Here is a 26,137-nt window from a genome sequence, read left to right on the forward strand (position 1 = left end):
CTGTGTGAAGGAATACTGTGCTATTAATACTTGTATGCCATTCTTTCCAATATCTATGTAGTAACTCAAATTAAAACAGAATTTACAGGAATGTTGCAGCACTAAGGAAAATTTCTGAAGAAAATTATCAGCCTTGGATGAACTGGACATACTTTAACGTGGCAAGAACCCAACAAAACAATGGCCACAGAAGTGAACGAAATGAACTCAACTGGTGTTTTTAGCCAAAAGCCTTGTAAGTCCTGGAGTTCTTGTTGCCGTTCTTAGAACAACTTACAAACCATAATTTCCCATGATGTCGTGTGGCAGTATTTGAAGCTTTCCGAATTGGAGCCTGGTGGTACACAAAGCTCTTAAAGAGGAAAGGGGGCAATTATGTTGTTTATTTTGAGGGCTATGGTAAGCATGAAGAGCAAGAACTCACATCAAATTACATACGACTTCGCTCAAGAACAGCAGGAAGTTCAGATTGCAGTTGTTTGACAGTTGGAGCTGATGTTGTGGCATTTGTGGTCCATCCACATTCTTTTAGAGCTGGATCAAACAGAAGTTGCTATTCTGTAAGTGATTATTTGAATGCTCAATTTGATGCTTTTGTCTTCCCTGGAGCTACTTTTGCTGTAAGTCATATACAATCATTTAGTGTGAAATCAATTATGATTAACAGTGCATGCTTGAATGTTCCTTGCTTTTGCATGCTACTAGAAGTATACCCCACAAAACTATTAGAACAAAACAATTCAAGAACTCGCTTCTTGAAGAAGTTCATCAGGCCTCCTTACAGCTCTTTACATGTTAATTTGGAAAGGAATTGGTTTCTTACATGGTAGCTTTTTACTTGCATTGCTGGTAGACCCAATATGAGCAGAAGAGCAACTGGATCCCTATCTAAAAATGGCACAACTGACGGAGGAGGGGACATCTGAAGGGGCACAATGCCTGCCTAACTTGGGTTATATTCTAGGCACCTATGTCTGACTGGATCTGCTGCACTTTCTCTTGCTTGCCTCTTCCCTTAAAGTTGTCTTGGCATCTGAGCCCCCTTATACATGAGCTTCCTATAGACTCTTCTTGTCCTTGAACTTGCACCGGTTGCTCATGCTCAGTGTCCTGCCGTGCTGATCTGAAGATACCGTATGTCCCACAGACTGCATAGATTTAGAATCGAAATGAGAACAAGGAGGTTTGATCCCTGTGTTAATGGTAAGGCGTGAAATCGCCCTGACCAGAATGATGTGGTGGCAATCAAATGGAAGGTTTTTGACACCTAAAAGTGACCGTGTTCTTTCCAATCTCATGTTAATTTGGAATTACCTTCTAGGGGAATTCTTATTATGCAAACTGCAGGGCCATTTCCCAAGCTAGAAAGATCTAAACCTTTCCAGAGCTGATCCCCTTATGAAATCCCAAGGGGTTCTGAGCAGGAACTCTTTCTGCATGGTCAGGGAGATTCACAAACCCACAATGAAAACCTAGCAAAGCAGCCTGAATCAATCCTATAGAGTTGTGCCCATTAATCTGCTACCAATTGCCTTGCAAACCAAAGAACATGACCAAAGAACAAGCTCTCACAAGAGAGTGGCACCAAGTTCAGATGATGTGCCATTATGCCCCATAACTTTAGCTAAAGTTACATGCCTTGATACAGCAAACAGTGCAGCAAAGAGGAAATGGGAAGTCAACTTGGTATTAGGATGCGATGAATGCCACCCTAATAACATGTGTGATGCCATTTGTACACCCCTGGGTTACTTGCCTTTGTTGCATACTGTTTGTAGTGGATTCAGATTCAGTGAGAGAGGGTACTCATGCGAGATTTGAACAGAAGGAGAAGATAGACATCCACTTATATGAATGATCGGACCATCTCTAAGATTTCCTTTGTGCTCAACATCCTAGCCGGCCACCGTGTATATTCCTTTCTGAAAGAGCATTTTGTCATTGAGGAGTTACCTCACAAGACAAGAACCTGAATGTAATTGGTTGCGACTGTCACAGGCTTGGACACTCCAAGCGAGAAATCAATAGCAACACACGAACAGAAACTTCAAAATCACTGAACTTTAATATATATATATATATATATATATATATAGAGAGAGAGAGAGAGAGAGAGAGAGAGAGAGAGAGAGGGCCCAACGTAGTTCCATGCCCAGAGGTATTGGCCCCAAAGTCTGGCGCCCCTTTCGGTATTTCTTTATCATTAATCATTGCAAAGTACCAACTCCCGATATATATATATATATATATATATATATATATATATATATATATATATATATATATATATATATATATATATATATATATATATATATATATATATAGAGAGAGAGAGAGAGAGAGAGAGAGAGAGAGAGAGAGAGGGCCCAGCGTAGTTCCATGCCCAGAGGTATTGGCCCCAAAGTTTGGCGCCCCTTTCGGTATTTCTTTATCATTAATCATTGCAAAGTACCAACTCCCGAGGGACCTCTAATTTGCGTCCAGATGCTCTGTAGAGTGAGGCACCAAGGGCTCTTTTATTCTTACAAGGAATGCCCCAAAAGCAGAGCGCCAAAAGTAATCAATCCATAAAAGCGTTTGCTCTCAACAGCTGCCAACATGAATCGCGAAAATTTGTACAGCCTGCCACGTGGCACAGCCAACACAAAACGATGAATGTCTGTACAACCTGCCACGTCAGTCTCCGTACAATCTCCCACGTCAGCATGTCGGCGCGATTTACGGAACTCTCTTTCAGTGTGCAAGCTTTTGGTCTTTAGAGTTTTGGGCCCCTCGGCCGGGGTACCATAAGTTGGTACAACTTTGATCTTCAATTCTTTAATTCTTTGTGTCCCTTGGGTCCCATCGGATGGGAACCCTTATGACATTTTATCTAGAATCTGTCTGGGTGGTCATGCTACGTTATCATTTTATGACATGGCCCCCTCTTGAAATAATTGTAATCGCCCTCGATTATGCCTGCAAAATGAGACATAAGCCACAAACCAGCTCAGTAGACACTGACTCTAACCACTGACGCAGTAGACGGCACAAATCCAGCACTTGCACAAAGACGACAGTCACTGAACATTCAAATTACATAAATCAAATCACATAAAGTCCATCAAGATCTCGGACCATGATCTCTTGGCAACGATCTACACCGGATCTCACTGATGTCAGATTGACTAGTTCTTTTTGCTATCATATCCATCTCATATGGAATCTCAAGACTGAATGCTGCAGTCATATCGTCTTTCAAACATGCACTCAGACACAACTCACATGAGAGAGCACACGTAAAGGAGAATCATTTCAGGAATTTCCATGTCGAAGTACTTCTTTCATAAATTCATCCAACAGAATACTGTTAGTCTATCAGTATCCCTGAAATCCAAAGGGAGATCAGTGACTTTATTCCATCTGGGTAAGCTGTGACAAAGGAGCGGAGTGACTCCTCTCTTGTGCAGTCTCGTTTGCACCAGATCATCTCTGTTGATCCACGGGATCTCTCGGAATAGTCGAAGCTAGACCGAAAGCCTCAAGGTAAAGTTCCAATATTTGAGGAGTATTTGCTAGGTCCTCTTCCTCCATCCACAATGTCGGATAGTTCTTGAATTTCACTAAGAACCGTCGTATCACTTTACCTTTCACTTTCCTTTCCTTGTGAGCCAGTATCTGTTTCGAAACGATTATCTTCTCGTTCTCTTCCACTTCAAGTTGCTCCTCAGGCTCCATGTTGACTGACACCTCACCCTTGAAAGGTTTCAAGTGACTCACATGAGAAGCATTGTGAATCTTCCGAGTATCAGGCAACTTCAGTCTAAGGATACATCATCTATCTTCTCTTGAATCTGGAAAGGGCCATAAGATCGCTTACTTAGCTTTGGAGAAAGCCACTCCTTTCCCTTCCGTTTCCTCAGGTGTGCCTTCTCAACCCGTAAGAGCACCCAATCATCTTCCTTCAACTGCAAGTCACGTCGGTTCTTGTCGGTTGTCTTCTTGTGCCGTGTTTGAGACTTCTCAAGAGCCTTGTGCACCTTGGCAAAAGCAGTATCCAGATCTAGATCATATTGATCTGCTCAAAAAACTTATCTTGGGTCTGGGGAATTTTTTGATGTATCAGTTGATTCCCTTTTCGTTTCTTTCCTTGTGCCTTGGGACCTAAGGGTAGCTTCGCTAACTTCCCCTGTTCATTTGCATGTTAGTCTCAAAAAACTTATCCTGGGTCTGAGGAATTCTCTGATCTACCAGTGGATTCCCTTTTCGTTTCTTTCCTTGTGCCTTGGGACCTATGGGTAGCTTTGCTAGCTTCCCCTATCCATTGGCACGTCAGTCTCAATTATCGAAACTCTGAGACGCACTATCATCTGATCCCTTTTCTTCTCCGGAATCCTCTGATGAACTTGCATCTAGTTCGCTTAGTTCATTGGAACCTTCGGATGTGCTACCATCTGATTCTCCAGAATCGTGTGATGAGTTGTCATTCGGTTCCCTTGACTCATTCTCTTCAATCTGGCGGACTCTTGCCTTGTTGAGGTGGATATTATCATGTTCGTTAGATAAGTCAATGAGCTGGCACGCATTCCAAATCGTTGATTAGTATGTCCCGTAAGTCTCTGAATGAAGTCAGACTTCTGGTTTAGACAATAGTCTCCAATCTCGTTTGGCAAACCATAGCAAAACCGCTCAATCTCGTCTCTCTGGTAAATAAGTATCCCAAACATTAGTCAATCTTTCTTGGTCATTCTCAATTACCTCAAATGGTGCCTTCCCCGTCGAAGAATAAACTGTGTTGTTGTAGGTAACCTCCATGAAGGGCAAATACTTTTTCCATTGTCTTTTGATCCGAAATATAAGACTTCAACAAATCCAAAGCCATTGAATTGGCTATGACAAATTGCCCATCTGTCTGCGGGTGGAACGAGGATGAGAACTACCACCGCGTGTCAATGTTCTCCCACATTGCCTTCCAAAGAAAACTAGTAAACTAGGGATCTTTGTCCGAAACAATGGACTCAGGCATGCCCTGTAATCGAAAAATCTGTGAAACAAATAGTCTCACCACATGATCAGGTTTAGTCGTTTTCTTTACCGGAATAAAGTGGGCCTATTTACTGAATCTATTGATGACTGCCCCAAATGCCATCATGCCGACTTTGAATCTTGGGAAGATAAAAAATAAAATCCATGGCAATGCTTTCCCAGGGACGAGAGGGTATAGGTAAAGGCTGTAGAAGTCCTGGTGCCTTGTGCCTGTCAAACTTGACCTTTTGGCATACTAAACAACTACGAACAAACTCATCTAAAATCCTTTTTGAGCCTCGGTGAGTGAAAGTAACGCTACACACCCTTCAAGATGGTATCTATGCCACAGGGGCCGGAAAAAGGTGGACAATGACTCTGTCAAAACGTTTTCCCTCAAAGGTTGTGTAACACACATCATTTTTCGCATGAAATAGCCGTCCCGTATGGAATAGCCTGCAATTGTCTCTCCACTTTGTATCCGGTGAAGATATCTACAAAATCAGGATCTGTGGCGTATTGATCTACCATATCCTCAAAGCTTTGATGATGTATCGCGGAAATAGCCAGAACCAAGGGCATTCTAGACAACGCATCTGCCACTAAATTCTGTCCTTGAACATGGACTATGTGGAAATGAAATTGTGACAGGATGTTAGCCCGCTTTTCCGAAAGCTGCTTCTGTGACAAGAAGTAGCGTAAACTTTGATGGTTTGTTGTCACCTGCACTTCTAACCCTATGTGTACATGGACAAGCTACTTCATGACATGGGTTCAATTCAAATCAGTTAGCCTAGCTTAGGAAGTGTTCTGGCACTTTTGTGAGTCTGTTCGCAAACCGTGCATGTCCAGACACTTAGAGTAGATGCATATCTACTGGTTGCACACAACATGATCATCAGATTTCAGTCAGAACCCATTAGGAGCATTTTTACAGTGCATAGATCTATTTTTCCTATTTTAGCCAATTTTCACTTATTATTTTTAAGTGACTTTTGTTGGGAAACTGGGTAGGGCAATTTAGCAAGCCAGTATATAAGAAACCCTAGCGCTAGCACTTTCTGGCAGAAGAGGCAACAGGGACCTGTGTCCAACATTGCACCTTCTCAAGCAAGATCCCCGACAGTCAACATAGCGTTTTCAGCCATCACCAAGAACCAGCATTTTCATGCAATTGCAGAGCAGTCCAGCGTTTTGCAACTTGTAGATCAAGCTGGCGACAGCAGAGCACAGCAGTTCACCTAGCGTTTTTGGAGCAGCACATTAGCCCAACGTTTTGCAGTTCCTTCGCGATAGAACGCCCAGAAGCATCAGCGTTTTCAATTTGCAGTTGTCAGATTCCACAGTAGAAGTCCCGAACCTTGCAGATCTCACCTTCCCGCAGCAGATCCTCGCAGCACGGTTAGATCAGCCAAGTTTGCAGATCAGCCCGGAAAACGCAGATTTCAGCATCTGCTTTTGCAGCGCGTCGTCGTCGCATCGTCGTCATCGCCGTCGTCACCGACACAGAGTCAAGATTCAGAAGATAAAGATTTGCAGATTTCAGCCATTAGCGTTTTCAGATTTCAGCCCGTCTCGTCGTCGTCCTCATCGTCGTCGACAAGTCCATTGCATTGTAGAGATTTGTGCAATCAATAGTAGACCGCTCTCGCCATAGAGAGTGGGGCCTTCGGAGGAGGGTTCAACAACATTATGGTGTTGTATTCTTCTCTCTCTATCTCTTAGTCTCAGTACCTTCATTCACAGTGTTCACCACTTTGTTTGTGATCATTGCACTCTCTCACTAAAGGAACGGAAGGCTCTCCCTTCCGTAAGTAAAAGGAACCCTTGAGCACAGTTCGGAGCACTCATCTTGAGCAAAGTTCAACATTCACTTCCGCTGCACCTTACATTGGTATCAAAGCTTTGGCAGTGTTCTGTATCACTCAAGGAAAGAACCACAAGATTTTTTATTTTTATTTTGCTTGTTGCTGTCGCACGTAACCCAAGTCCTCTTGGACGTGTCGATTTCTAATCGTGTTTTTGAAGAGAGTGACAGGAAACCCAAGAAAGAAGGGCTTGTCAGTCTCCCCTTGTTTCTCTTTTCACTCATTGAGAGCGGATCGTGCACTTAGAGGCCGACCAATCGACATGAGGTGGGAAAAGCAACCTTGGTGTGAGCGCAAGGCCGCCAAGGGTGCGCCCACGGGAAAGAGACGAGCTCGGGTAAGAGAAGATTCTTCTCTAACACAGATTGCAAGCTAAAGAAGAACCTCAAGAACTTCAAGACTCCAGAACCTCAAGAACCTAAAGAACTCAAGAACCTCAAGACCCTCAAGAACCCAAGAACCAAGAACCACAAAAACCCAAGTTCCTCATGAACTTAGGAACACAAGACTTCAGTGGATTGTCATCACTCGAAGCAGAATGGATACTTCGCATGGAGGTGGTGAGCATGGGAGTGGCGAAGAAGAGTTTTCTCGACCAGGAGGTTTTTCCGACCCTCCCCCTTCCCCATCTACGCCAAGGATTGCACTAACTCCTATGGAGGCTTTCGACAAGATGATGATGGACAGGAAGTTAGAACACAAAGCAAGAAAGACTGAATTGGATCGCGAACGCGAAGAAAGAAAAGTAGAACGGGATCGCAAGCACAAAGAAAGAATGGCAGCCATAGAGCGTGTGCGCGAGCAAGCGCGCTTGGCGGCCGAACAGAGAGCCCAGCACATGCAAGAGTTGTTCCAATGTGCAAGCACAGATTGCAAAGGATCAGGAGAAGGAGACTCTCTCAGTCTTTTCTTCTCCAAAGCACGACACACATGATTTGCATGATAATGATAAGCATGATGAATTGCTTGATAATGATAAGCATGATGATTTGCACGATCAAGATGTGATTGTTCACAAGCATGATGATTTGCAAGATAAAGATGTGATTGTTCCCAAGGACGATGGTTTAGTTGATGCTTGTTCTAGTGAAGCTAACCTCGTTGCAGATTCGATCAATCACGAAGAATCGATCTTTGCTCTCGAGTCGAGGTCCAAAGAACTCCCACAGGTAGTATTGTGTATGCGCATGATTAGTCAGTATGCATTGTTCGAGTGTTTCATTCGTGATGCTTTCTTGTATTTTAGTCACCATCCTTATGTGATCCCTTTTCATAGGCATGACATATTGTACGATGAACACGATTCACTCATGAATGAGCACGGATGTATGCGGATTACTCATGAAAAACTGAAATGTTTGCATTCAAGGAATTCACATTTCATGTCTCTTCCTTGGCATGACACAATATCCGAAAGAGCACATGAAGGATTGAGCATCAAGCATCAGCATTTCCATTGTGATTTGCCACAGTTGATTGATTTAGATCAAAAAGACAAGTTTCGAATCCATTGTTTGCATGTGTTTGATGAACGGTTTGGCACTCCGTCTCTATGTTCATCTACATTGCATGCACAATCTTTAAAGAAGACTAGAATTTTTTCAGTCACTTTACATGGAATGGGTATGTTCATGTTTTTGTGTTGGAAGTGGTTTCAAGAATATTCATCCTCGGAGATTTTTGAAGAAGGTAGACGCATGACTATAGACGAAGTTGAAGCATTGAAGGAGCCACAGATGACTTTGTGTCGCTTTCGGCGCGGCCCAAAGAAGCAAGTGTTATAGACCCTTATGAAGTTCAGATATCGCAGGACCCACGCATCAGAGTGGGCCGGCGAAGAGTCTTTTCCAGGATTCCAGACGTTGTTGGCGATCTCCCTCGACGCCAAACAGTTCGGTACCAGTACCTCACTTTGAAAAGGAGGGGATGTCACATGCACATCTAACCCTATGTGTACGTGGACAAGCTACTTCATGAGCTGGGTTTAGTTCAGCTCAGTTAGCCTAGCTTAGGAAGTGGTTTGGCACTTTTGTGAGTCTGTTCGCAGACCGTGCATGTCCAGACACTTAGAGTAGATGCATATCCTCTGGTTGCACACAGCATGATCATCAGATTTTAGTCAGAACCCATCAGGAGCATTTTTACAGTGCATAGACCTATTTTTCCTATTTTAGCCAATTATTTTTAAGTGACTTTTGTTGGGAAACTGGGTAGGGCAATTTAGCAAGCCAGTATATAAGAAACCCTAGCGCTAGCACTTTCTGGCAGAAGAGGCAGCAAGGATCTGTGTCCAACAGTGCATCTTCTCAAGCAAGATCCCCGGCAGTCAACATAGCGTTTTCAACCATCACCAAGAACCAGCGTTTTCATGCAATTGCAGAGCAGCCCAATGTTTTGCAACTTGCAAATCAACCTGGCGACACAACATTTCACCTAGCGTTTTTTGCATCAAGAGAGCAAGAGGCCTAGCAACACATCAGCCCAGCGTTTTGCAGTTCCTTCGCGACAGAACGCCCAGAAGCATCAGTGTTTTCAATTTGCAGCAGTCAGATCCCATAGTAGAAGTCTCGAACTTTGCAGATCTCACCTTCCCAGAGTAGATCCTCGCAGCACGGTTAGATCAGCCAAGGTTTGTAGATTCAGCCCGGAAAATGCAGATTTCAGCATCTACGTTTTCAGCACGTCGTCATCGACATAGAGTGAGAATTCATCAAATAAAGATTTGCAGATTTCAGCCATTAACGTTTTCAGATTTCAGCCCGTCTCGTCGTCGTCCTCATCGTCGGCAAGTCCATTGCATTGTAGATATTTGTGCAATCAATAGTAGACCGCTCTCACCATAGAGAGTGGGGCCTTCGGAGGAGGGTTCGACAACATTATGGTGTCGTATTCTTCTCTCTCTATCTCGCAGTCTCAGTACCTTCATTCATAGTGTTCACCACTTTGTTTGTGATCATTGCACTCTCTCACTAAAGGAACGGAAGGCTCTCCCTTCCGTAAGTAAAAGGAACCCTTGAGCATAATTCGGAGCACTCATCTTGAGCAAAGTTCAACATTCACTTCCGTTGCACCTTCCATCTGTGAGACGGTAAAGTCGGCTCCGAGTAGGAAAAATATCGCCATTGAGTAAGAGCATGGATAATTGCCAAAAGCTCTTTCTCATAAATCTGTGCAACCTGTTCAGGTCGTGAAAACATCTTGCTCTCGTAAGCTATGACAGGCCTTCTTGCATCAAGATTGCTCCCAAACTGCGACCACATGCATCACAATAAACGTCGAAAGGCTTTTGCAAGTTTGGTAAAGCCAATACTAGTCCGATTGTCAACTTTTCCTTGAGAGTCTAAAAGGCTGCAATCTGTGACTGTCTCCAAGTAAAAGAATCAACACATGCAAAGAAGAAGCTATCTCTGTCAATTTTCGAATGAACCGCCGATAATAGAAGCAGGAACCCAAAAAGTTTTGAACTTCATGAACATTCTTCAAATCCGGTCAATCACAAATGGTCTCAACTTTGGCTGTGTCCATCTTTACACCTTCATATGAGACGATGTGTCGCAAAAAGTGTATCTCTTGCAAGAAAAACTCGCTCTTTTTTTGCATTTACAACTAGTTTATGTTGCGGAAGTGTCTGGAAAACTTGTAACAGATGGTGTCTGTGCTCTGCCTCACTCTTGGAGAAGACGAGGATGTCGTCAAAGAAAGTGCCCACAAATGATTGGTACTCTCTAAAAATCCTATCCATCATGCGGTTGAATGTAGCTAGAGCATTCGTATGGCCAAATGGCATCACCATATTTATACAAACTGAAAAGTCGACTTGAAAGCTGTCTTGTAGACGTCTTCAAGAGCAGTTCGAATCTGATGATAACCACTCTTTATATCAATTCTGCAAGTGGAATCCTGAAGTCTGTCAAGTATATCATCGATCCTCGGAATGGGGAATCTGTTTTGGTTCATTATTTCTTCATTTTTGGCTCGGCTCGGTCGGCAAGATGGTCGATTGGGTGGTGTACTATCGGAAATCAAATCAATCGTATGATCTTTCGGACGAGTAGGAGGTAACTCTTCTGGTAAGCCTTTAGGGAAAACGGTTAGCCTGAGCTTGGAGAAGTTCTTCTTGTTCCTTTTCGAGGTTAGACATATTTGACATTTGATAATCGTTGAGTTTTTTAAAGAAAATCGAGTAAACAAAAAGAATGGATTTCATTAATCTGGAAATGGTCGAAGCCGATACCAATAGGAAAGACTCACCCTTTTGTACAATCCCTTTGTCCTTCTCATTCTTCAAGATGGTTTTCCTTGCCCTACAATCGATTGGTCTTGGGGAACCAAGGGATTCCTTGGAGTATGTCACACCCTTCCAAAGCTCTTTCTGCAAGTATAGGTTTCCCTTTTCTGCACTCGTCTATCCTTTCAGCTTTCCTCCTTACCTGAGAGGAGAATCAATGGCCTCTTGCCATCTCAAGTAAATCTCATCAATCGGGTAATTCTTCAGGTGTTTCGCAAATCTTGGGTCTCTGGAGTACTTGATCAAGTTTTCACACATGTAACATGTGTCAACCTGCAATTGACGTTTGTGCTCCGCTCTGGCAAACTTTTCTGCCCAGAATTTGTCCAAATCTTCATTGTTTACTTCAGTTCCCGCGTCGGATTTCAACTTTTCTTTGCCTAGCCACCGAGAGGTGTTATCTCTGTTAAATTCTCCGGGAGTACCCATGTGTAATCTTGGGTTCTTTATGGCTTATGCATTGTAAGACAGAGCGATGAATACGGGAGCGCGTCCGATGCGCGATGAAGTAAGGTGGGAGTGTCTAATAAGTCTAGGGTCGATTGTTCTATAATATTCTCCTCAAGAATCTGTGTGTGTTGCATAAGGGATCGGATCCTCCGCAGCAGAAGAATCTTTCTGAGCTCTGATACCGCTGTAAGAGACTTCGACACTCCAAGTGAGAAATCAATAGCAACTCACGAACAAAAACTTCAAAATCATTGAACTTCTATATATATATATATATATATATATATAGAGAGAGAGAGAGAGAGAGAGAGAGAGAGAGAGAGAGAGAGAGAGAGAGAGAGAGAGAGAGATGAATTGAAATGTTATATTAACATCTTCAAAAGGCCAAAATGACCTATGAGACCAAAGCGTTACAATGTGGTGAATCTGATACAAAGTCAGAGTAACAAAATGAAATGACAAAATGATAAAATAAAAGTACTATGGGATCCTAAACTGGTAGGTGTGAACTAAGTACCTAGCTGGGATAGCTAAATCACAAGTCACAAGAAATCAAGCATTGGTCGTTGGCGGATCTCATCAATCTCCTCCATGGACAGTAGTCTGACCGGGCGTCGTGCATGTCGGGCCAAAGTGATCCAAATCCTTTGATGTAGCCTCCGTCGATGCTGTGTAGTCCTTCGCAGTCGTGGGCGTGTGGATCTCCCCAGCTCAGTCACTCGATCGATCAACGTGCCTCTGGTGTGAGGCGACAAGATCTGCTGTGGTAGTAGCTTCTCTGGGTGTCCAGTGTCTGCTCTAAAGAAGTCTGTGATGTGTATCTGAGATTGGCTAACCTCTCCTCTCATCAGGCTCTCTCTGTGTGTGCGCAACTCGAGCAGGAACAAACCCAGGCATCTCTGATCCTCGTACCTCATGACTCTGGAGAGTGGTCCAAAGCCCTCTCTGAACAAGCAATGGAAGCGGCCTCGTGTCTCGTAGTAGACGGGGCAGTGGCATGTGTAGTGTAACTCTGTCTCAGGCTCCATGTCACACAGGGTGTATGTCTGTCCTCTGTTGGCACTCCGCTGTATCTCCCGGTCTCGATCCCCAGCTGGTGTGAGGATGTGCTTATCTGGCCAATGGCACACCGTATCCCATGAGACAGGTGGGTGTCCATGTATTTGGGCCTCGTCACAAAACCGTCGGTGTAAGCTGGAGAAGATGCTCTCTGTAGAAAGCCATCTTCGTTCCTAGCTCCTGTGTTGGCTGTATCCATGTCCTCTTGGTGTCTAGCTGAATCAGGTCTTGGCGGATGAGCCTGGTGGTCTTGGACTGTGTAAGAGTCAGAGAGGGTGCATCCAGTGAGTATTGGAAGGGGGGCAGTCTGTCTATACTGAATCCATGTGTCTGGAACCATGACGTCATCTCCCCATACCAACATGCTGTCTCTCCCTGCCTGGCTAATTGTCGAGAGGACTCAAGTGCAAGGTGGGCGTATCTGTCTTTGGGAAGTTCCCACAAGCGGTGTAGGAAGGAAACAGATCTGGTGAGCGCCTCAACTACTAGTGGGGGGGCAGCTAGCTCTGCTCGGACAATGGCACGTGGTACTAAAGCCTTGGCTCTAATGAGCCGCGAGATCATAGAGACCAGAGGCTTCTCCATGTCCCCCCATCCATCAGTACGACCTGCTCTCCCATGATGATCCAATGAAGGCCCCCATATCTCAGCTCCATACAACAATACAGAAGCCACCAAAGTGTCAAAGAGCCAGAGCTTCGTCCGAGGCTCCTAAAACTGAACCTGTGAACACATCCTCTCCAATCTCCCCAATGCCGAATGGGCTTTGGTCAATCTAGTCTCTGTTGCTCTCCTCAAAGAAAATGCTTTTGAGGAAATGATGGTCCACTAAAAACCACCCCAAGGTAAGTGTAAGCATCTGTATATTCCACTGTCTCCTGGCCATATGTGAATACGGGCGCTGACCTCCTGGTCCACTGTGGGGTGGTATTAAAAACCATGACCTTGGTTTTACCAAGGTTGACAGACAAGCCACTCTCATGGGCAAACCTATGCAAATCATCCAAGTGATGTTGCATCCCCTCCGAAGAGTCGGAGATCAACACAATATCATCAGCATATAACAATAGCGGAATCCATGTCCCTGCCAACGGTTCCCCTCTATCACCATCTCTCTCAATGTAGTCAGAAACCTCACCCACATACATACCAAATAGAGTAGGAGAGAGCGGGCATCTTTGCTTCACCCCAATAGTGGAGTGAACCGGTGTAGATAGACCTCTGAGGTGCGTACATGCCCTATTATTGATTTGTACAGTGCCATGATCCCCCAAATGAGCTCTGTGGGTACTCCCATCTCTTGTAATCTGCGCATCAATCTAGCTCTGGGTACTGTGTCAAATGCTTTGCGGAAGTCCACAAAGCTAAAATAGATCCGTCTCCCACGGGATCTGCCTTCCTCGATGATGGCCCTGAGTGTCAAAATATGGTCAAGAGTCTTGAACCCTCCCTGCCCAACAACACACATTCCCTCCCTCTCTGCCCACCTACTCAGTTGCTACTCAAGAATGGATGCGTACAACCGTGCCAATGTGTGTCCGATCATGATAGTGCGATAATTTCCAGGCTCCATAGGATCTCCTGACTTGAAGATAGGTACGATCGTAGACAGGCTCCAAGTATCAGGCAAGCCCTCACACATGGCACGGTTAAACATAACTGCTAGACGCTCTGCTAGTAGATCTTTGGCATGCATGAAATGCTCAGCCACTAAGCCATCATGATCATATGCTTCATGCATGCCACTAAGCCATCATGATCATATGCTCTCCCAGTCCTCATCCTGTCAATGGCCTTCTTCACCATCTTAGCGGTGAAAAAGGCACATGTGTGTGGGTATGGATCGGGGGGGTCAGGAAGGGGTTGCTGTCGAGAAATTGTGTACAAAGATGATGCGTATTGACCCCAGGTCTCTGTAGAGGTAATGGCAAGGGGGGGAGATTGCTCATGAAAGAGTCTCCATGCTTCACGCGAGTCCCGACTCAAGAATAGCTGGTATAAATCCTGCTCTAGTCGAGCCAAAAATGCCCTCTTCTTCCGCCGCACTAGGCGTCGGAAGTCAATCTGTGACTGTCTGTGTCTTATGTCCCCCAAAAGCACTTCCCTCTGAAGTCTAGCTCTAGTCTGACGGCATTCCTCATTGTACCAGCTATTCTGAGGCATGCTCCCAGAACGATGTCTCTGCTCAGGCTGTGTGTGTGGGTATGCCTCTGTTGCTGCATCATGTAATGTCTGTGTCAGTATGGTAGTAAGCTCATTTAGAGGTTGCCCGGGCTCCTCAGTGGATAGGCGCTTGTAAATCCCGTCTATGTATACAGAATCCGTCTATGTAAATCTCGTCTATGTATACAGAATCCGTCTAAGCTCCTCCAGAGGTCGTCTCGGCTCCTCAGTGGATATGCGCCTGTAAATCCGTCTATGTAGAGAGAGAGAGAGAGAGAGAGAGAGAGAGAGAGAGAGAGAGAGAGAGAGAGAGAGAGAGAGAGAGAGAGAGAGAGAGAGAGAGAGAGAGAGAGAGAGAGAGAGAGAGAGAGAGAGAGAGAGAGAGAGATGATGAAATGAAATGTTATATTAACGTCTTCAAAAGGCCATAGTGACCTATGAGACCAGAAAGTTACAAGGTGGTGGATCTGATACAAAGTCAGAGTAACAAAATAACAACAGTACAAAACAAAGATATATACTATGGGATCCTAGATTGGTCGATGTGAACTAAGCAAAAAACTAAGCAAAAATGGGCGGCTTGCTGGGATAGCTGAATCACAAGAGATCTAGCATCGGTCGTTGGCGGATCTCATCAATCTCCTCCATGGTTAGTAGTCTGACCGGGCGTTGTGCATGCCTGGCTAGCGTGCTCCGAATCTTTTGACGTAGCCTCCGTCGATGCTGTGTAGTCCTCCGCAGTCGTGGGCGCGTGGATTTCCCTAGTTCAATCGCTCGGTCGATCAGTGTGCCTCTGGTGTGAGACGAGGGGGAGCTCTGCTATGGGAGTGGCACTTGCGGTTGTCCTGTGTCTGCTTTGAAGAATTCTGTGATCCGTCTTTGAGAGTGGCTAGCCTCTCCATTCATCAGGCTATCTCTGTGTCTGCGCAGCTCGAGCAAGAACAAACCCAGGCATCTCTGATCTTCATATCCCATGACTCTTGAGAGTGGTCCAAAACCCTCTCTGAACAGGCAATGGAAGCGGCCTCGTATCTCGTAGTAGACGGGGCAGCGGCATGTATAATGCAGCTCTGTCTCAGGCTCCATGTCACACAAGGGGCATGTCTTGGCCTCTGCTGGTACTCCGCTGTATCTCCCAGTCTCAATCCGCAGCTGGTGAGAAGATGTGCGTAACTGGCCAATAGCACATTGTATCCCATGAGACAAGTGGGTATCCATGTATCTGGGTCATCTTCCGTAAGGTGGAGAAGGTGGTCTCTGTAGAAAGCCATCTTCGTGCCCAATTCTTGTGCTGGTTGTATCCATGTCCTCCTGGTGTCTAAGCTGGGTCAGGTCTTGGCGGATGAGCTTGGTGATCTCTGACTGTGTAAGAGTGAGAGATGGTGCATCCAATGAGTACTAGAATGGTGGTAGCCTGTCTATGCTGAACCCATGCGCCTGAAACCATGATGCCATCTTCCCATACCAGCATGTTGTATCTCCTTGTATGGCTAACTGCCGAGAGGACTCAAGTGCTATGCGAGCATATCTGTCTCTAGGAGGTTCCCATGTGCGGTTTATGAAGGAGACTGATCTGGTGAGCGCCTCCACCACTAGTGGGGGGGCCGCTAGCTCTGCTCGGATAATGGCCCGTGGTATTGATGCCTTGGCTCTAATGAGCCGCGAGATCATAGAGACGAGAGGTTTCTCCATGTTCCCCCATCCATCTGTGCGACCCGGCCTCCCGCGGTGATCCAATGAAGGTCCCCATATCTCAGCTCCATAGAGCAATGTTGAAGCCACCAAAGTGTCAAAGAGCCAGAGCTTCGTCCGGGGCTCTTGAAACTGAACCTGCGAACACATCTTCTCTAATCTACCCAGTGCTGCGTGGGCTCTAGTCAGTCTGGTCTTTGCTGCTCTTTTGAGTGAGAATGCAGGTCCGCTAAAAACCACTCCAAGGTAAGTGTAAGCATCTGTGTACTACACAGTCTCCTGGCCGTATGTGAATGTAGGTGCTGACCTCCTGATCCACTGTGGGGTGGTATTAAACATCATAACCTTGGTTTTACCAAGGTTGATAGACAAACCACTTTCGTGGGCAAACCTATGCAAAGCATTCAGTTGACGTTGCATTCCCTCTGGAGATTCGGAGATCAACACTACATCATCATCATATAACAAAAGTGGAATCCATGTCCCTACCAACTGTGCACCTCTATCCCCATCGCTCTCAATGTAGTTAGAAACCTCATCCACATACATACCGAAAAGAGTAGGAGAGAGCGGGCAACCCTGCTTCACCCCAATAGTGGAGTGAACTGGTGTAGAAAGTCCCTCAGGGGTACGTACATGCCATACTACTGATCTGTACAATGCCATGATCCGCCAAATGAGCTCTGTGGGTACTCCCATTTCCTGTAATTTGCGCATCAATCTAGCTCTGGATACTGTGTCAAAAGCTTTGCGGAAGTCCACAAAGCTACAATAGATCCGTCTCCCATGAGATCTGCCTTCCTCGATGATGGCCCTGAGTGTCAAGATATGGTCAAGAGTAGAGAAGCCTCTCCTGAACCCTGCCTGCCCAGCTGCATGCATTTCTTCCCTCTCTGCCCATCTACTCAGCTGTTGCTCAAGAATGGATGCATACAACCGTGCTAGTGTGTCCAATCATGATAGTGCGATAATTCCCAGGCTCCATGGGGTCTCCTGACTTGAAGATAGGTACTATCGTAGATAGGCTCCAAGAGTCCGGTAGGCCCTCACACATGGCACGGTTAAACATAAATGCTAGAAGCTCTGCTAGTAGGTCTTTGGCATGCATGAAATGCTCAGTGACTAAGCCATCATGATCGTATGCTCTCCCAGTCCTCATCCTGTCAATAGCTTTCTTCACCATCTCAGCCGTGAAAAAAGCACATGTGTGTGGGCATGGATCGGGGGGGTTGGGGAGGGGCGGCTGTCCAGGTACTGTGTACAAAGATGATGCGTATTGACCCCAGGTCTCTGTGGAGGAAATAGCAGGGGGGGGACTGCTCATGAAAGAGCCGCCACGCCTTATGCGAGTCCTGACTCAAGAATAGCTGGTATAGATCTTGCTCGAGTCGAGCCAAAAAAGCCCTCTTCTTCCGCCGCACCAGGCGTCCGAAGTCAATCTGTGACTGTCTGTGAGTGACGTCCCCCAAAAGCACCTCCCTCTGAAGTCTGGCTCTAGTCTGGCGGCACTCCTCATCGTACTAGTTGTTCTGAGGCATGCTCCCTGATCGGCGGCTCTGCTCAGGCTGGGTGTGTGGGTATGCCTCTGTTGCTACATCATGTAATGTCTGTGTCAGTATAGTAGTTAGCTCCCCCAGAGGTCGCCCCGGGTCCTGAGTGCATAGGCGTCTGTAGATCCCGTCCATGTATACAGAATCCGTCTCCCGTGTGAAGGTGTAGCGAGTAGGGGCTGCTACGTGTGGCCTGTGTGCTACACTGAACTTGAAGGAGATGGTCATCGACACCAGAGCATGATCCACTGCCACCCCAACCGGTCTGGGCCCAACTCTGAGATCCTGGATACTAGAGATGAGATTCGGCTGTGCCATGACATAGTCCACTGTGCTGGCTCCATGTCTGTGTGGGAAGCATGTAAAACCTCCCGCAACAGGAAATCTTTGTAGGCCGTTCAAGATGGCCAATCCATGTGCGGTGCCCATGTCTATCAGGTATCGCCCATACTCAGTATATTCCACATCTTGTGATAGTCTGGACAGGCCCGTCTCTACAACATCTAGCTCTCTAAGCATCTCCTCTGAAGTATCATAGAACACTGCCTGGTGATGGGCAGTCCTAGCAGTGAAGTCCCCTAGGATGATAATGTCACCATCCCTAGAGAACTCCCATATGTCATCATCCAAAATAGAGAAAGGGGACTGTCCTCTGGGTGATGCATAAACTGATGTACTCGGGGGAAAGTAGCAAATAGCAAGGTAGAGATATTTGCCTGTCTCTGCTTTCAATCTCACCCACATATACCTAGCCTGCTCATATCCCTGCGGGCTATATGTATCAATGGCTGCAGATCCTCTCTAAATAACACTGCCACTCCGCCCAAGCTCTGTCCTCTGTGCTCTGAGCGTCTCCTGTCTGTAAGCTGTCTCCCACTTGTATCCACTGATGTGAGGCATGGATTGCCCAGGGGCTAGGTGTGTCTCAAAGTAAAAGATGATGTCTCTTCCAGTAAAGCTATCCTCAAAAGCACCCACATCAAGACGCATAGATCCATTACAGTTCCAAGCAGCCACTTTGAGTGTGGTCCCATAAGTCTCGCACCGTCGTGTGGAGCGCCGCTCTAGTATTACCACTTTTCCGTCTCAATAAAAGGCAATCTTGCCTTTTCCTCTTGCCGCTCTAATCTCCGGCATTACTTCTTGCATATGAGCGATCTGCGAGAGGGTGAGATCATCCCTGAGAAAGATGCCAATCTCTTTAAGAGTTGGTCTTTTCTTCAAGAAGGACTTCTTCGCTTCCATGGAGGGAAAACGGAGGATGAGTGCTCTTTCTTTTGAGGTTTCTCCAGTGCTTCCATTTTTCTTTATGTTGCCCATGTAAGAGAGAGAGACGGCCCGGCGTAGTTCCGTGCCTAGAGGTATTGGCTCCAAAGTCTGGCATCCCTTTCAGTATTTCTTTATCATTAATCATTGCAAAGTACAACTCTCGAGGGACCTCTACTCTCAGACTCTGCGTCCATATGCTCTGCAGAGTGAGGCCCCAAGTGGTCTTTTATTCTTACAAGGGATGCCCCAAAAGCAGAGCCCCAAAAGCGTTTGCGCCCAAAAGCTGTCAGCGTGAATCATGGAAATCCGTACAGCTTGCCACGTGGCACAGCCACAGTTCAAAACGCTGAATTTTCTTACAGCCTGCCCGTCAGCGTGTCAGCGCGATTTACGGAACTCTCTTTCAAAGTGCAAGATTCTGGTCTTTAGGGTTTTGGGCCCCTCGGCCGGGGTACCATAAGTTGGTACAACTTTGAGCTTCAGTTCTTTAATTCTTTGTGTCCCCTGGGCCCCATCAGACGGGAACCCTTGTGACATTTTATCTGGAATCTGTCCCGGTGGTCATGCCATGTCATCATTTTGTGACAGCGACTGGCTAACACCTTGGTCTTACAAATGGCACTACCTTAGAATGTTCAAAGTTTTACTCCAAGCAAGAAATTGATGTCCACTTGGGTCTTTCATGAAGCACAGAATGATGACAGCTGTGATATCCTGGGATTCACTTTCTTACAGGCATGAACTTGATTCTTTCACAGGCATGATATGACACCTTTCTGTTATCAGTGTGAGCACCAAACATTTTGTTTCACTTGAGACATTTATTTATTTATTTTTGTATATCCAAGCATAGTAAGTGTTGTCAACAAGCAGAGAAAAATAACAGACTGAGTTTCAATTTCTTACAGGCTTTGAACTTTTTCTCTTACAGGCATGGTATGACGTGAAAATAATATCAAAAGTTTATAAACACCCCCTCTACACCTGCGCTTGCAAATATAAAGTTCAGTTCTATAGTGACTTGTCAAAAAACACAGAACCAAGGAGCACCAGAGCTTTGTTAGAAGGGGCAATGGTGGAAGTGTCAATCAGCGAGATTGCAATTATGCAGGCTAATTTGGAATCATCGTTGGAGACTTTGTTTGAAACCTCACTCTCACTTGCTGAGGATAGCATAAAAAGACAGTGGTCAAAGGACACTTATACTTTAAATTTGAGTTACTCTAGTCAGCAACCTCTGTATTCAACATCTGTGACTGAAGATGCTAGAAATGTATTACCAACAGCAGATCGCGACACATACATGATAGATGTTACAGAAAACTTACGAACAGACGTCCGTTTGGACGGTAGTCCTGGATTCCATATGCTAGAAAATAACATTACTGCCCGTTCTAAGGATGCAAGAGCATCTCAAGTCTTGAGCAATCAGAGAAAATCTGTCAACAGTGCCAAGTCAGTGGATTTGACTTTGAGCGACAATCTTAGTGTACATGTCAACAATGCCTTTACTCAGGAAGTATGTTTGCCTCATCGAGCGGCTTTCGAAAGCTGTAAAACGAGAATAAGGATAAGTTTACCTCGTAAAGCCAAAGTCACTGATACAGGAGTATATGCCGAAACAGGGAGACAAAAAAAGCTTGCAAGACATACAATATTCAATAACCAATCATCATTGAATAGCTCAGAGAAAAGCTGTTCTAGCTACAAGCTTTCCAGCTCAGGTTCTGATTCTGAAGAATTGCATGATTCTGAGCGCCTTTCACGTAAAGAGGAGACCACAGATGATAGTCAATCCAGAACCACTCCCGTCTTTTATGGCGATGCAAATGAAAGTCAGGAAATTGTCAATTCGCTGGAACTTGATAATAGAAACCACAGTGAGGATCACGGAAGGTCTACATCCACAAAAACATTCTATGGGAATCCAGCAGAAAAGAGCGGGCAGTCCAGCTCTACTGCAATTTTCTATGGCTCGTGTGGAAATGAAGAAGATACCCTTAACTCCACAAAAGCATCAAAAATTGATGTAGAAGGACAAGATGAGTGCTTGTCTGCTAAAATTCCTCACATCGAGCATGAGAATGTAGACGTTGATTGCGCATGGACTACTTCTAAAAAAAGGGATCCTGCACAAGGGCATGAATTTGACGACAGGTCCGAGTGTTTTTGCAATACTGTGCAAATATCTTCTGATAATTCTGAAAGTGTTTGCAGAGCTTGCAATTTCTTACAGGGGGATGATAGTATAGTTATGACAACACCAGCTAATTCACAAGGAGAGGACAAGAAAGCTCAAGTAGTTGCAGCAAAGAGTACTGGTTGCAAAAATGTAGAAGACATACATGGAAATTGCTCAGAGTCAGATTCCACGCAGCAATTCCGTGTGTTGAAGAAAGTAAAAAAGAATGAGGGATACAACAAACAAAAACACAAGCTAAGGCCCCATGCTACAAAGAAAGCAAAAACCGGTGCACATGATGTATCACACACTTCCCATAGCAGGGATATTAACAGTTGCAAAAATGTACAAGGCAGACATGAGTATTGTTCAGAGTCAGAGCCCGTGCAGCAATCCAAAGTGTTGAAGAAAAGGAAAAAGAGTGCAGTAGACTACCAACAAAGATGCAAGTCAGTGCCCCCTGCTACAACGAAGAGGAAAAACAGCGCACGCTGTGTATCACGCAATCCCCATAACAGGGATCGAGCCAAGAATTTGAAGACACAGGAGTGGAAAAGGAACTTCAACGATCTTTTTGATGCAATTCTCAAAAGTGATCGTGAGCTTACGCACGTCAAGATGGCAGCACCATTAGAAAAGCCATTCTCATTCTTAGAGGAAATTCAAAATCAAGTCCCATGGGATCCGATCGTTTTTTGTGAGAGAACAGGTGTGTATAAAGACGACTTGATGGAAGATGAACCTCTTAAAGACCTATGGAAAGATATGGAATTAGCTTCTGAAGAAATGGTAAGCGTTCTCAACTTGTTGCTATCTTTTCAAGGTGGAAGCGTGACCTTGACACTTGATTAAGTTTATTAGTCTTGACAAATGGTCTTGACTTTTTCTTTAGCGTGGAGTAGCAGCACTAGCAGAACAACCTATTCAGACATCTCAAGACAAGGCATTGGGTTGTGAACACGCACTGGTGTTAAGAGAACAGGAAGGGTATGTTTGTTCACTTTGTGGAGTGCTAGTAACCAGTGTTGAAAACATCTTTCCTCCAGTTTTACGGGAAGAGGTAAATATTTCAAGCGTGTTTCTTCCATACATGCAATCTGTGTTGGCTTGCCTCAGACAAATTTACATTTTTTTTGGCTTCAGGTTGACCATAGAGGCCGTGATAACCAGATAAGAGCTGAAAAAGAGGTTGATTCAGCTGCATGCAATAACAGCACAGAATATTCGAATACGCCAAGAAGGCCCTCTGAACCTGACATGGGGTCTGTATGGAAGCTCATACAAGACTTGAGACCTCGAATGCAAAAGAATCAAGTAGATGGCTTCAACTTTCTTTGGAACAACGTTGGTGCTCTAAGTAGCCAAACTGATAATAAGGGAGGGGGCTGCATTGTAGCTCATGCACCAGGAACAGGGAAATCGCTGCTTATCATAAGTTTCCTTAAGAGCTTTTTGCAACTTCACTCCTGGTGCAGGCCTTTAATCGTGGCACCGAAGAACATGCTCTTGTCGTGGAAAAAGGAGTTTGAAAAATGGCAAGCAGGCATCAAGGTTTACCTGTTACAAGCATCATCGCCCTTGAAATACCTGAGTGGTATTTCAGAGTGGCAAAAGAGCAAAAGCGTTTTGATTGTGAACTATCAACTGTTCTCCCAGCTGGTTGCTGAAGGAAGAGTGTGCAGGGCACTTGAGATTCAACGAATAGGCAGTTTGCTATTGCATGTACCTGACATCCTTGTCTTGGATGAAGGACATGTACCACGAAATTGTTCAAAGCTTAGGGAGTCCTTATTGCAAATCCGTACAAAATTCAAGATTCTGGTGTCCGGAACATTGTTTCAAAACAACATGCAGGAGCTCTTCAATCTTTTGTACCTTGCAAGGCCAAATTTTCTCCGCTATCTTCAAACTCGTCATTCCAACAAAAGGCAAGCAGTGTAAATTCTGAATATATCTGTCTTTTGTGGTATTTGTCTGCATGCTTGTTTGTCATTACATTAATAAGTGATAGATTATATATTGTGACTTTTGCTAAATCACTATCAATTTCCTGATGTACAGATTTGAGGGTATTGACTTGGACAATGACTGTAGCAAGAAACAATGGCAAACCTTTGAAGAGTTTAACAAGGAAAGACAGACAGACACAAGTGATGAGGAAGCAGAGTTGAGAAAAATTTTCATGGAAGAGATTGGTAATAAGCTTGAAGGCAAGGTGCAAGAAGCTGGAGGGGATGATGATTTTAGGCATGCTATTGAGCAGCTACAGGCAATAATGGCTCCCTTTGTTCATTTCTATAATGGGGATATCCTTAAGAGTTTGCCTGGTATCAAAGAGTTTATTGTCGTCTTACAAGCAACAAATCTACAGGTATCTCTTTCCACACAAATCAAGCAGCAAACTTTTCTCGAAACGGCACTCAGCATCCATCCATCCTTACTGCTGAAATGGAAAGGTGAAATTCGCACTTTTGTTGAACTCGATGAGCTTCAGGCAATACGAGGAGATGCTTCACAGGGACCAAAGGTGAAGTTTATTTTGGACTTAGCAGAATGCTGCCATCTATTGAAAGAGAAGCTCTTAATCTTCAGTCAGTTTATCAAGACCATGGAACTGGTTGCAGAGCTGTTGCCAAAAAAGTTCAAGGTTGCCATGATCAAAGGCCAAGACAGGCTGGAGGAAAGGCAGAGAACGATAGAGGAATTTAATGAGTCAGGAGGCACGTCGATCCTACTAGCATCTTTGACGGCTTGTGGAGAAGGTATAAATCTGACCGGCGCTTCACGAGTAGTGTTCTTAGATATGCATTGGAATCCTGCTCGCATGAAGCAGGCGGTAGCCAGAGCGTTTCGGATTGGGCAAACAAGAGTTGTGCACACATATTGGCTAATAGCATCCGTAGAGAAGGAAGCAGAGAAGTTCACAAGAATACATAGGAAGGATTGGCTTTCTAGGTCCATTTTCTCCTTGGGGAAAGAATTTGTAAATTGCGGGTATAAAGAGAGTCACCCCAATTCGGAAGTGGATGACTATGTACTAGCTCAGCTTCTCAGAAATGATATGACCAAAAGCATACTTAGAGTTTTAAACTACAGTGCCTCAGAGAGGGAAAAACCCTTCAGCATTTTTTGAGCTTGGTGGTTACTCGGGAAGAGCAAATCAGAACTCATATAAAACCTTTGTATATGAAATGCCCTTCGATCATTTACATTCAAAGAGTGAGGTGTGTCCCTATTTGCGATCAATACTGGGAGTTCAAATTGAGCAGCTCCCTAAGGTCTTTCCTTCCCTGTTCTTCCCTAAAAGTGATTCTTGTTTCTTGATGCTTTCCTCTTGTAAACATCAGAACAGAGTAGCAATTTATTTATTTTCTGACCTGCTATACTTACAACTGTCTACTTGTGCTTTGCTTCAATGAAATTGTCAGAGGCTCTCTCTCTCTTTTCCTGTGCTCAAAATAATTTGTTTTGCTTCCATTTGTGAATTTTTAGGCTAGCATTTGTGGCCTAAATTAAAACCGGTCAATTTTCATATTTGAATTATGCTCTGTGTATCTTGATTCTGATATAACTTGAAATGCTTCTCTTCCTGTAGATGGTCAAAGAGAATTCATGCTATCATGTATCACAAAAGTTCGAAATTGCAAGCACAAAAGAGTAAGCAAGCTAATTTGGAATCAAGGTTGCAGAGATGCATGCAGATTGGAGAAGATGAAGAAGCTCACGGCACACAAGAGTCTATTGCTTGGTGCAAAATAGAAAGATAAGTTAGCCGTAGAATGATGGGCGTATGTACAATAGACGGGGAAAAACCTCTTAAAAAATGCCCTAGCGGTCCTAAGTGTGTTCACACACATCACTACCAAGTATATGGTAACACATCCCCTTGGGAGTGATGCGATGAACTAGAGCTAGCACATAACGTATAGGGAAGTGCTATGCCTTGAGGACATGATCAATCCACAAAGGGAAGCAAGCCCAAAGCTTTGCAAAGTCTTCAAACTTCTCACAAGGCAATGCCTTTGTGAACATATTTGTAAGGTAGTCTTACGTAGACACATAAGCCAAGCTGATCTCTTTGGCTAAGAGTCTCTCTTTGACATAGTGATAATGTACCTCAATGTGCTTTGTGTGGCCTTGAATAATTGAGGTCCTCGCAACTGTCAATGCACTCTGACAATGTAGATGATGTTGGCAGTGTGCTATTCAACACCCAAATCAACCAAGGCGTTTGAGCCATACACACTCAACCACAATTGTGAAAAATGCCAATGTACTCAGCTTCACGTTTGGAAGTGGCCACAAGAGGTTACTTCTTGCTCAACCATGATATGCATGAGTTGACGAGCATGAAACAAAAACCACTTGTGGACACTCGCGTGTCATAACAACCAGCCCAATCCGAGTTCAAAACCATGTAAATCTGGCGGCAATGATTCCTCTTAAGGATAAAACAACCCAAGAGATAAAGTGCCACTCAAATAGCAAAAGATTCTCTTGACAGCCTGCCAATGTTTATACTTTGAGCTATGCATAAATCTCTTGCATTGTGAGACTGTAAACTGAATATCTGGACTCCTATTGCATACATAGATACTTATTTTCATTG

At 44.7% G+C, this 26,137-nt stretch overlaps 1 protein-coding gene across 4 annotated transcripts in view; it reads left to right on the forward strand.

The window, feature by feature from the left end:
• Positions 1-26,080, forward strand: part of LOC147438255 (SNF2 domain-containing protein CLASSY 1-like) — a 45,379-nt gene extending 19,299 nt beyond the window's left edge. The window contains exons 2-8 of one of the 4 annotated variants that reach the window (XR_015184958.1): positions 89-235; positions 310-560; positions 20,278-22,317; positions 22,421-22,588; positions 22,672-23,456; positions 23,590-24,806; positions 25,124-26,080. Coding sequence is in view for 3 of the 4 variants with exons in the window: in XM_086487547.1 (XP_086343673.1) it covers positions 181-235; positions 310-560; positions 20,278-22,317; positions 22,421-22,588; positions 22,672-23,456; positions 23,590-24,661 (4,371 nt within the window). In the remaining variant the exon portion in view is untranslated. Of the gene's footprint in view, positions 1-79; positions 236-309; positions 561-20,254; positions 22,318-22,420; positions 22,589-22,671; positions 23,457-23,589; positions 24,965-25,123 lie in introns of those variants that run through there. The other 3 variants (XM_086487547.1, XM_086487546.1, XM_086487548.1) reach the window with 3 other exon arrangements.
• The last annotated feature ends 57 nt before the right edge of the window (positions 26,081-26,137 follow it).

Source organism: Adiantum capillus-veneris, chromosome 17 (assembly GCF_014529385.1).
Source record: "Adiantum capillus-veneris isolate H3 chromosome 17, ASM1452938v2, whole genome shotgun sequence".
Lineage (NCBI taxonomy): Eukaryota > Viridiplantae > Streptophyta > Polypodiopsida > Polypodiales > Pteridaceae > Adiantum > Adiantum capillus-veneris.